The 12,806-nt window shown below is 37.0% G+C and overlaps 1 protein-coding gene across 1 annotated transcript in view; it reads left to right on the forward strand.

The window, feature by feature from the left end:
• The window catches only part of MSH4 (mutS homolog 4), a 130,528-nt gene that overhangs the window by 47,345 nt on the left and 70,377 nt on the right, over positions 1-12,806 (forward strand). The window contains exons 7-8 of the mRNA XM_027770883.1: positions 2,084-2,256; positions 8,444-8,511. Of these exons, the coding sequence (XP_027626684.1) occupies positions 2,084-2,256; positions 8,444-8,511 (241 nt within the window). The remainder of the gene's footprint in view (positions 1-2,083; positions 2,257-8,443; positions 8,512-12,806) is intronic.

Here is a 12,806-nt window from a genome sequence, read left to right on the forward strand (position 1 = left end):
TCAATTCCTTTTCCCCCAACATTTTGTTGATCACACAATATCATAAGTAATCTAACTACTTACAATAGCAAGTTCAGCTGATGGTTTCAAGAAAAGCAGTTTTGAACTGGTAAGGATATTTCCTTGAAACTTAAGGCCTAGAAACAGGTTAGTATTCTGTTCAAATAGTAGGTACATGAATCCATTGACAACTCAAGACAGGACAAAAATCCTTAAAACCAGACAACAAAGCTTAGACATGGCTAGATCACAGGAGCCATGGAGCTGGTTCTTGAAGAAGGGCTCTTCTGTTCCCTTCCACCTCTCCTGGGTGGGGAGTGGGAGAGGGAATTATTAACAAGATAAAGGGCTAGGTGGGGCCAACAGGCCCAGAAATATGCCTCACCTTAAACAAAATTCTAAAAAGCAAAAACTAAAAAAAAAAAGAGAGAGTAGTCAGAGACAGAGGTAGAGAGAGACAAAGACAGATACAGAGAGAGGAGGCCTGAGGGGAGTCTTCCTACCACGCGAGTTTTCTATACTGGAGGCTGAATTATCAGTGGGACCTCTTCATTCCTCCGTTTCCCCCAAAATGGCTAGATCGCAGGAACCATGGAGCTGGTTCTTGAAGAAGGGCTGTTCTCACTACATGGTTAGAGTTCTGAACCCAGTGTTTTGAAAATTGTTCTGTTCCCTTCCGCCTCTCCATGCGAGTTTTCTATACTGGAGGCTCAATTATCAGTGGGACCTCTTCATTCCTCCAGTTCCCCAAAAATGGCTAGATCGCTGGAGCCATGGAGCTGGTTCTTGGAAGAAGGACTGTTCTGTTCCCTTCCGCCTCTCCACGCGAGTTTTCTATACTGGAGGCTGAATTATCAGTGGGACCTCTTCATTCCTCCATTTCCCCCAAAATGGCTAGATCGCAGGAGTCATCGAGCTGATTCTTGAAGAAGGACTGTTCTGTTCCCTTCCGCCTCTCCACGCGAGTTTTCTATACTGGAGGCTGAATTATCAGTGGGACCTCTTCATTCCTCCGTTTCCCCCAAAATGGCTAGCTCCCAGGAGCCATGGAGCTGGTTCTTGAAGAAGGGCTGTTCTGTTCCCTTCTGCCTCTCCTCTCTTCTCTAACTTCTTAAATGAGAACAAAGCAATTGTATTATAAAAATGCTGACTTTATCTGGACAAGCAGGTGGCATAGTAGTTAAGGTGATTGATCCCACACAGCCAATTCCATAATTCAAGTCCTGGACCCAGCAGCTTAAAAACATGCTGGGCATGTGTGCATGCTTACCCAAAATCCTGAGAAGAGAATGGAGGAGAAGAAATCATGGTGTGGCCATCCTTCTTGTGTGTGTGTGTGTGTGGGGTGATTTCTCACTGTCCCTTTCTGTCTTTCTCCAGTGAACACACACATGCTATGGCAAAAAGTTTAAAGATAAATATTGACTTTATCAATATAAAAGTTTCCTCCTTTATGAGTATATTATAGATATCTTGCTATTATTGATGAAATGTCATGAACTAGGAAATTCTATATTAGTCTGAATGTTATAACTGACATATAGAAAAAAATGCCTTTAACTAAGTACAAGGTGATATAGTCAAATGTTAAAGTGTGGTTCATTGACTGACAGCATCCTTAGGAGTTTGTTCAACATTTAGATTCTCAAGCCTCATCTCAGATCAAATGAATTAGAATCTTCATGTAATTTTTTTTTACACATTTTCTAATTATTTCTTCCATGACAGAAAGAGAGGTTGAGAGAAAGAGAGAAAGAGAAAAAGAGAGAGAGGCAGAGACAGGCACCCTAACAGAGTTCTTATGCTGTGATCAATTTAGATCACAGATGTATACACATCCAGTGTGCTCAGGGAGGTCGCAGGATGCAAATTTAGGGCCTTTTCCATATGGGTCCAGTTATGTTACTGTTATGTTACTATGGTACCACTAACTGACCTGAGACTCCCCAAGTAATTTGTATGCACAGTAAAATTTGAGCATTATTGCTCTAGATTATAGGATTAATTAATAACAAAGTAAAATTAATTTTCTTGTTTTTTCCTCTGTATGCTTCATGAAATTTTCTAACTTGTATTTTTAAAGGAATAATCACACTCTCTTTGGTGTTCTGAATTATACCAAAACTCCTGGAGGGAGTAGAAGACTTCGTTCTAATATATTAGAACCTCTGATTGATGTTGAAACCATTAACATGAGATTAGATTGTGTTCAAGAACTACTTCAAGATGAGGAACTCTTTTTTGGACTCCAGTCAGGTAAATGGATATCATCTAATTATTTTTTTCTTTTAAGGAAGCTATTTTTATTTAAAAAATTATTTAAAAGTATTGGAATGAATACATAAAGCATTTTACAATGAAAATGAAACAAAAAAAGTGGAAGGACATCCCACGTTCCTGGGTTGGAAGAATTAATATAATCAAGATGGAAATTCTACCCAAATTAATATCTACATATTTAATGCAATCCAGATCATATTACTGGAAACATTCTTCACAAACTTAAAAAAGGCAATCATAGAGTATGTCTGGAATCATAAAAGACCCCATGTTGTCAAAGCAATCCTGCACAAGCAGAGTGGAGTAGGAGGCATCTCACTCCCTGACCCCAAAATATATTACAAAATTGTGATAATCAAAACAGCAAGAAAGGAGAACAAGCAGATGGCATAACGGTTACATTGCTGAACTCCTGCATAGTCAACTGTGGTTCGAGTCCTGGACTCGACAGCTTACACTCACACCAGGTGCATGTGTGTACGTGCCTAAAATCCTGAGAGGAGAATGGAGGAGAAGGGATGGTGGTGTGGCCATCCCCCTTGGAGAGATACTTCTCACTTTATGACTCTCTGTCTTTGTCTGTCTCTTTGGTGAGCACATACACCCTATAGCAAAAATCTCTGTTAATAAACAAAACAAAACCCAGCATGGTATTGACATGAAAACAGACATGTGGACCAATGAAACAGAGTAGAGACCCAGAAATAAACCCCAAAACATACAGCCAACTGATTTTTGACAGAGTACTAGTCAGTCTGGTGGGAAAAGCAAAACCTCTTTATCAAATGTTGCTTGAAAAACTGGCTATCCACCTGCAGAAAGATAAATATTGACCCCTATCTTTCACCAAAAATCAACTCAAAGTGGATCAAATATCTAAACGTAAGATCTCAAACTATAAAACTACTGGTGGAAACACTGGGAAAACTATGGGAGACAATAGGGTAGGCTAAAATTTCTTAAATAAGACCCCTAAAAACACAGGCAATAATTCCCAAAGTAGGCAAGTGTGATTACACCAGAAGTTTCTGCATAGCAAAATACGCACTGATTAGTGTGAATCGACAACCCTCAGAATGGGAGAATATTTTTGTAAACTATGCTTCAGATAAGGGACTGATAATCAGAATACATAGGGAACTCAAGCAGCTTACCTGAAGAAAAAAAAATCAACCCAATTAAAAGATAGAAGAATAAAAGCAGAAAAAAAAAACAAACAAACCTCTCTAAGGAAGACATATGAATAGCCAAAAAGCATATGGAAAAATGTTCGGCATCCTTCATCATAAGGGAGATCCAGATCAAAACCACATTGAAATATCACCTAACCCTAGTCAGAATGGCAAAGATTAAAAAAAATGATAAGTGTTGGTGGGGCTATGGTGAAAGGGGAACTCTCTTTCACTGTTAGTGGGAATGTCAATTGGTCCAGCCACTGTGGAGAACAATATAGAGGTTCCTCAGCAATTTGCAAATACAACTACCATATGATCCAGCAATTCCACTCCTGAGTATCTATCCGCAGGATAGGAGAATGCTCAGTTGGAAAAGTGCTTGTACATCTATGTTTATTGTGGCATTATTCAAAATTGGTAAGACATGGAACCAATCCAAATGTCCATAAACAGTTGAATGGATTGAAAAGCACATATACTCTATGGAATACTATTCAGCCATAAAAAACAAGGTCCTGGCATTTGGTAGGAAGTGGATGAATATGGAAGATTTACTGCTGAGTGAAGTAAGCCAAGCTATGAAAGAGAGACATTATATGTCTCCACCTAATATATACTGACTGTCTGTACTCTAGAGCCAAAACTGAAAGATTAGAGGTATGGAAAATGGTTGTGGATACTGGAGACATATGGGAAGAGGGTGAGAGAAGTTGAAAGTGTGAGGAAAGAAATTAAAGTGAAAATAGAGAGGCAAAGTATTTATAGTACATAGAAATGGATTGTTGTCTGTTGATGATAACATGTATAGTATCCCCAACAAAAAAGATTCTTCTGTTTTAGACTATTTACTGCATCAGTTTTAGCTCTGTCCCCAAAAAGGCCTCCAGTAACTTTACCTGTGAAGTCTGTACTCATGGAAAGGGGTTTTTAAGTGTAGTGAAAGGAAGTCATCTGAAGTTGTTATCTAAAGTGCTCAGCCTCCAACTCCAGAAGAAAGCGCCATCATCATTCTTTGTTATTATGTACTGCAGTTGCTCAATTTTCTCCATCTTAGATCGCAGCTCCCTTTTTGCCTTATGCAACATCTGGGCCTGGGATTTCTCTCTAGCTTTGAGTTATTGATGTTCCTGTGACATGGCTTGTGCCAGCAATGAACACTGGTCCTTATAGTAGTTCTCCATAGAGTCCAGTTCATTCTTTGTTCATCTTGCTTTTCTTTGACATAGTTTCTTAGGTCTCATAACCTTTGCTTCTGAATTCGTAAGCTTTTCTCAATAGTTTCTTAAATATCATTTATTCCTGAGTCCTCATTCTCATCATTTTTGTGCACAGCTGAACTCTATAAATCACCATAGTATTTCCAGGCATGAACAATTTGCTGATGATTTTCTTTTCATCTTTGATTGGGTCAACCTCTGTCTATGAATGCGGTCTTTGAAATCTCTGTCTCTTGTGTTTATATTCTTTCTTGACGAGTGCAGTAAGGAGGTCATGCCTTCAAAGGGCTTCTCTTTCATCCTTGCAGTTTCTTCTTTGATTTTCTCTGCATGCATCTCTGTTGGGCTGTTCAACCTGTGCAATCTGCTGTTTCCACAGTTTGCTTAGTGTCAGGCCAGAAACATACAGAAAAGGGAACTGTCCCAATATAAAGGGAAGGAGACTGCTCATTTACTGTCATTGGAACTGCTTTATTTGGCTTTAGGAAGCCATTTCTTGGACTGTGAGCTGTGGATTTTCTAGAGTAAATCTTCTAGGGCTGAGTTGGATTTGCAGGAATAATATTCCAACTCTGTCTTAAGAGAATGAATAGGCAATGGGAGAATCCTAGCAGTGATATTCGACAAAGGGAACATGCCTGTACAAGGTATGTTGATGTGTATTGGAGTAACAAAAATGCTTTTTGGATGTAGGGACTAGGATAAAGATCTGGTAAGTATGCCATTGGCTATGATTTTGAAAGTCATTGCTATCTAGGGCATACTTGTTTTTCTGGGAAGTTGGTGAAGGTAGGTTTAGTGTAAGAGTCTGCAGTTGTGCTTATGTTGATTTAAAAGATCTAGCTATATTTGAGGTATGACTAATATTTATGACTTGAAGTTTTGGAGAATCACAAGAAATTTGGGTTGTGGTTAGCTTATGAAGGATTTTTTTTTTTGAGGGGTTTTTGCTATAGGGTTTGTGCACTCACCAGACAGACAGAGAAAGACAGAGAGATAGAAAGCGAGAAATCACCCCCCCCGGAGGGGATGGCCACGCCGCAATCCCTTCTCCTCCATTCTCCTCTCGGGATCTTGGGCACGCACGCACACACACCTGGTGTGAGTTTAAGCCACTGGGTCCGAGACTCAAACCACAGTTGACTACGTGGGAGTCCAGTGACATAGCCATTACGCTAACTGCTGGTCCCAGCTTATGAAGGATCTTTATAAACTTCAGAGGAGTTTGACTTTTTCTCCTTAAGCAACAGAGAGCTAAAAATTTTGAATGTAGAGAGTAATATTATCAAATTCTTATCTTAGATATTATTCTGGTTGTTTTTGTCACAGGACAGGCACCACCATGCTCAGAATATTATTCTGGTTGTACTGATAGATTTGAGGAAAGAAAGAAGGAAGAGACTGGAGAGAAAAGACTAACCTAAGTTAGGGCTTAAGAGTGTGTGACTAGTGGAATCATATGTGAAATGTCATAATCGTATTATGTCATACTGAACATAATGAACAGTATAAGAGTGGTCTATTTACTTTAATTTTTAAACACAGCTTTAATACAATTACTGTAGAAGCAGTAAATTTAAAAAAGAGCACAGTTCTAGAACTATACAAATTGAAAACTATCAAAATTTACCTGGCAATTGAGCAGGAAAAAAGATAGTAACCAGACTTTTGTGTTTTTTAAAAGGGATAAAAGTTTGGGACCACTTTGTAAAAGCCTGAATAAATTTATATAGAAACTTTTGAAGGGCCCAGTTGCAGTGGCGTAAGCTGCTAAGATGTAAAACTCCACAGGCTTGGACCACATGGGAAACCCAGTTTTATTCCGAGTTCAACCTAAAGGCTGAGCATGGTACTATGTGTACCAGTAATCCCAGCAACTCAAGGAGGGTGAGGCAGGAGGATTGTGAGCTTGTGGCTGGCAAGGGCATAGTGAGGAAAAAAAAAAAAAAAAAAAACTGGTCATGGTGGAAAGTGCATGTAGTCCCACTTGGGAGGCTGAGAAAGGAGAATAACAACATGGCAAGACCCTGACTTTTTTCTTTTCTTTTTCTTTAAATTTTTGCCAATGGGTGCATTAACTCTCTACAGAGAGTGAGGGAAAGTGAAAAATCATCCCCCAAGGGAAATGGCCATGCTGCAGTCCCTTCTTCATTCTCCTTTTGGGATTTTGGGAATGCATGCACATGTGCCCAATGTGTTTTCAAGCTGCCAGGTCCAGGGCTCGAACCGTGGAGTTAGTCTTGTGGGATCCAGCACATTACCTACCACATCACGTGCTGGCCCTGACCCTATCTTGAAAAAACAAACAAACAAAAAACTTTTGAGGTCAGACATTATAATAATGGTAATAACTATGAGTCACTAAGAAATAGTTACTGTAATTTACTGTATTGTAAGTACTGGAAAATGAGTGCATTTTAAAAATATCCTTGTGTTAAATGGTAAAGGAAAAAACCTGGAGATTTGAAAGAGAAATATTACGATTATCTATAAATTTACTTTCGTAGAGCACTTTAATCTAGAATATGAGCTAAGAATAAAGTAAGAATTTTTGAGTATATGCATGGTGCTTTATATATATTTTATTTCACTTAATCTTTATAACAACCCTGGGGAGTGGATGTTACTTACATTTAAAAGATAAGAACAAATTGGGGCCAGCAGGTGTCATAGTGGTTAAGGTGCTGAACTCCCACATAGCCAATAGCATTGCGATCTCAAACCTGGTGACGTATTTTCTCTTGTGTGCATGGCCTATAACAAATGAAAATAATAATGATAATGATAAATAAAACTTAATAAATAATTCTTTAAAAAAGAAAAAAAATAAGAGCAATTAGGGTTAGCCCCATGGCGTGGTGGTTAGGGGAGCCAGATCTCAAATGGCCTTCTGTACAGTTCAAATCCTGACTCTGGAGGCTTGAAAAATACTCTAGGCACATGTGTGTGCATGCTCAAAATCTCAACAGGATGGAGAAATGGAGAAGGGATTACAGTCTGACCATGCCCCATTAGGCAGTGCCTTCTCTCTTTGTGTCTCTGGCAGGCACACACACACACACACACACACACACACACACACACACACCTTATAGCATAACTAGAAAAAATAATTCAACTTTAGAGAAATTAGGTAACTTCCAATAAAGAAACATGGTTAATTGGTTGAACTATGCTTTTCTAAGCATTTTTAAGTACTAAGGAAAAAAGTAGAGATAAAAGACAGAAGGAAGTTATGATAGGCAACATCCAAAAGTTAGAGAAGTCATTTCAAGAAGAAAGGTTAACAGCATTTTGTTTTTGTTTGCTTTTTTTTCTTTTTCCTTTTTTTGAATGAGAATGCACAGGAGGGAGAGAAAAAGAGGTATTTTTGACAGGATCTCATCATGTTTCTCCTATCTCAGCCTCCCAGTCTACTAGGATGACATCTCACCCAGCCTGTTTAAACTTGGACCAGAAACCAAACCTGAGCTTTCCAGGTGACTCCAGGCATTACACAATGGTGCCTTCCTGCTGGTGCCACTTTGGTTGGACCATCAGTGTCAAATTTTGAGGAGAGATTCTGAGTGATTATAATTAAGAAAAGAACACTAGCATTTATTATTTTATTTCTGATTTAAGAGATAACAAAGAAACTTAAACAAATAATTTTTGCAGGTAGAACTGTTGTATTTTATTATTTGAGGATAGTATTTTAAAATTTTACATAGTCTGTATTTTCAACTGTACCATAAATTTAAATATTTGCCTTTGTTGTTTGTTTTCTTTCAGTTATATCAAGATTTCTTGATACAGAGCAGCTTCTTTCTGTCTTAGTCCAAATACCAAAGCAAGACACGGTATGCTTATGTAGTATACGTTATGTGTTATGTTATACATTGTATGATGTAATTTGTCTTAACATAATGTAAAAATTGGAGAATATCAGATTGTTTTGAGAATATATTTTGTTATTATCTAAAATACTTTTTTGTAACCCACCAGAGGGCATGTGTGCTCACCAAAAAAAGAAACAGACAGCCTAGTGGAGCATGGTCACTCTCAAGTCCCTTATCCTCCATTTCTGCACTCCATTGTGATTTTGGGCACATACACACACATACACATATACACACACACGCCTGGCATATTTTATAGGCTGCCACCAGGATTTGAAAGACACAGTTAAGCTATGTAGGATCCAGCTACTTTAACCATTAGGCCATGGAGCTAGCACTTTATGTTTTTTTAAAAATAATCTTTTCTCCAAATATATGATCCTATATATTATAATAAGATGTTTCTTAATTGAGGACTTGATATATTTTCACTAGGAAAAAATGTGCTTATATATAAAATCTTCAAAAGACTTAGACTGTAATACCATTTGCCTAGCAAATAATAAATATTAAAGTCAAAGAGTACACATTATTCTTAAAAGTGACCATTAAACAAAGTTTGATTAATCTTCAAATATGCTTAACTTGTAAGAATGAAACATCTTCTGTAGGTATTTTTCTTCTTCTGTTTTTTTTTTTTAAAGAGAGATTTTTGCTATAGGGTGTATGTGCTGGAGAGACAAAGTGAGAAATCACCCCCCAGGGGGATGGCAACACCACAATTCCCATCTCCTCCATTCTCCTCTGAGGATTTTGGGCTTGCATGCACATGCGCCTGGCATGAGTTTTAAGCCACTCAATCCAGGAATCAAACCACAGTCAAGTATGTGGGAGTCCAGCGATGTAACCATTATGCCATCTTCTGGTTCCTCTCTGGGTATTTTTCAAATTTAAATAATGCTTGTAGATATATCTCATAACAAAGTAATTGGTGGATTTTATCCTTCTGTTTAAGGGAAACTGAAGCGTATTTACCTTAATGAAATACATGTGTGTATATACACACACTCCTACACTTTAAAAGCAAAGGAGTATTTTACATCAAATTTGATTTAAAATTTGATTACTTTTGCAAACCTATTGAAGGCTAATCTTAGTATGTGGAAATTTCCATACTGTACAGAAAAATACCCTACAGCTCATTTATAAGAAAGCATCAGTAACTGGAAAAGTTTTAACTTTAAGGCAGACACAGAACTGAAAGATTTCTTAAATAATTGAAAAAACTTATAATTCAATATATATGTATCAAAGAGAAGTAAACTGCTGATGTCTGAAACAAAACTAGCTGGTTTCATAAAATGAGTTTGAGGTATTTTCTCATTTTCCATTTTGGGTTGAGCTTATGTAGAACTCTTTCTTAAAATTTTAGTTGAATTAATAAATGAAGCCATTAGAACCTGGAATTTTCTTTGTAACAAGGTTTTTAGTTGTAAATGCATCTTCTTAAATAGATTTTCAGGTTATCTGTTTGTTCTTCAGTGAGCCTTGGTAGCTTGTGTCTTTCAAAGAATTTGTAAGTCCATCTTACTTTTAAATTTATTGGCATAAATTTACTCATAATATTCTCATTATCCTTTTCAGATCTGTAAAATTTGCAGTGTTGTACTCTTACTTCTGATAATGATAACTTGAATATGCTTTTTTTCCCACTTTGGCTAAAAGTTTTCAATTTTATTGATATTGTCAAGGAAATAGCTTTAATTTAATCAATTTCTCTTTTTTTCCCTTCTGTTTTCTATTTCATTGATTTCTAGATTTATCAGTTTTGTTTCCTTCTGATTACTCTGTACTTAATTTTCTCTTCTGTTTTGAGCTGTGAAGTTGGAAACTGAGGTCATTAACTTGAAATCTTTTCCATTGGTAATATGGGCATTTAGTACTGTAAATTTCCCTGAGTAATGTGTTATCTGTGTTCCACAATTTTTGATAAGCTGTATTTTCTTTTCATTTAAAAAAGTTCAAGATAATTTTTAACTTCATTTTTAATATCATCTTTGATGTATGGGTTATTAAGAAGTCTATATTCTTATTTCCAATATTTGCTTACTTTTCTGATATCTTTCTATTATTGATTTCCATATTAATTCCTTAGTAGTCAGAGAACATTTGTTATATGATACAGATCTTTTTAGCTTTGTTGATACTTGTTTTTATGCCTCTGAATAGGGTCTTCTTTTGGGAAAGTGTTCCTTATAAACTTGAACGAATGTACAGTTTGCTGTTGTTGGCTGAAGAGTTCCACAAATATTAGTTGAAATTGACTTGTAGAGTTCAAGTCTCCTATATTTTTATTGTAATTTAATTTTGGTCTATTTGTCCTATCAGTTATTGAGAAGAGTTATGGAAATCTCTAGCTATAGTTGTGGATTTGAATTTTCTTTCCAGTTCCATTAGTTTTTATTTAATATATTTTGAAGCTTGGTTATTTGGTGCATAAACATTTAAGAGTGCTGTGTCCTGTGGGACCAGTAGATAGCATAATGGTTACATTGCTGGACTCTCACATAATTGGCCTCCATTGAGTCCCGGGCCTGGTGGCTTTAAACTCATGCTGAGTGCATGTGTGTGTGCCGAAAATCCCAAGAGGAGAATGGAGGAGAAGGGATTGTGGTGTAGCCATTGCCCCCGGGAGGGCGATCTTTCTATATGTCTCTCTTTCTGGAAAGCGCATATGTCCTGTAGTAAAAATCTCTCGCTCGCTCTCAAAAAAAAAAAAAAAAAAAGAGTGCTATGTCCTTTATTATTATGAAATGATCCTCTTTACTTTTAGTAATATTTACACTCTGAAATCTGCTGTGTCTAATATTAATAGAACCCATTCAATTTTCTTTTTATTATTTTTTAAATTTTTTTATTTTAGTATTTCACTATAGGGCGTGTGCACTCACCAGAGAGAGAGGGAAAGTGAGAAATCAGACCCTGGGAAATGGCCACGTGATAGTCCCTTCTTCAGTCTCCTCTCAAGATTTTGGAAACACTCGCATATGTTCCCAGTGTGTTTTTCAAATCATCGGGTCTGGGGCTTAAACTGTGGAGTTGGCTATGTAGGATCTAGTCACCTTAATCTTATGCCACCAGCTCGCCCCTGTTATCAAACTTTTAATTGATTTTTTCAAAGACAAGGTCTTAATTAGTTACCCAAGCTGGCCTTCTACTCATCCTCCTCTCATTATCCTGAGTAATTGGGATTATAGGTATGTGCCACAGTGCCTGGATCTTTGTATATCAACTGTTGTTTCATATTTTATTTGGTTGGTTTTATACGAAAGTATTATATATCCCTTACTGTAAATATTTCTTTTTTTAAAGAATTATTTATTTAAATTTTTTAAAAAAATATTATTATTGGGGTGTTGGAAAAGTCATGACATATTTTTTTCTGTTTTTCTGTGCAAAAATGTGTCATGACTTTTCTAACAACCCAGTATTATGATTATTTTAATTTACTCTAGGGCACATGCAGTCACCAGAGAAAGAGAGAGAAGCAGAAAAGAGAGAGAGAGAGAGAGATTGATTGAGAAAGTGAGCCTCCAAAATCTGAGACTTGAACTGTGGTGGTCCACGTGGGCATCCAATGCCTTAACCACCATGCCGCCTGCCAGTCCCACTGTCAAATATTTCTCTTGAGTATTATATTATCTCAGTATAAGCCTCTTCTAATTGGCTTTCATGTCCTTTGTAATGCACCCATCATTCTTTGACCACTTCATCACTTTCTGGTTCAGGAAAGTGAACTGGGCATTTCTTGTACTTTCCCTTCCTTAGCCTTTGATTCAAATGTATCTTCCAAGAGTCCTGGTCCATTTTAGTGAGGAATGGTGTTTAGAAATTAAGATTTGAGTCCTAAGTATACACATTGTATTAGGCTATCACTGCTTTCAAACATCGGTAGGGAGTAAGTATATGCATAAAAAGAAATATATAACTATGAACATTTACCTCTATATTTATTTCTATATCCATCTGTATGCAAGAAAACCATGAGTTCACACCACTACCTTAGATTTCTATTTCAGTCTGCCACCCTAGGGATCATGCTAGTTTTTCTCCCTTTCCATATTAGTAACTTCCTTCCATATTAATGAGAAAACTGATGCGAAATCACATTATTTAATGAGAAATTTCATTATCCTCAATAAGTTAATGTCTTTGGTTCATTCCTCCTATATATGAACAGTGTCCCACCACTGCCAGTCACTCCCTCCCCCATGTAGATCTCATCCTCACTCTATACACTCTAGAATTACCTGCTG

The sequence above is a fragment of the Tupaia chinensis genome, unplaced genomic scaffold, assembly GCF_000334495.1.
Source record: "Tupaia chinensis unplaced genomic scaffold, TupChi_1.0 Scaffold000164_1, whole genome shotgun sequence".
In the NCBI taxonomy this organism is placed as follows: domain Eukaryota; kingdom Metazoa; phylum Chordata; class Mammalia; order Scandentia; family Tupaiidae; genus Tupaia; species Tupaia belangeri.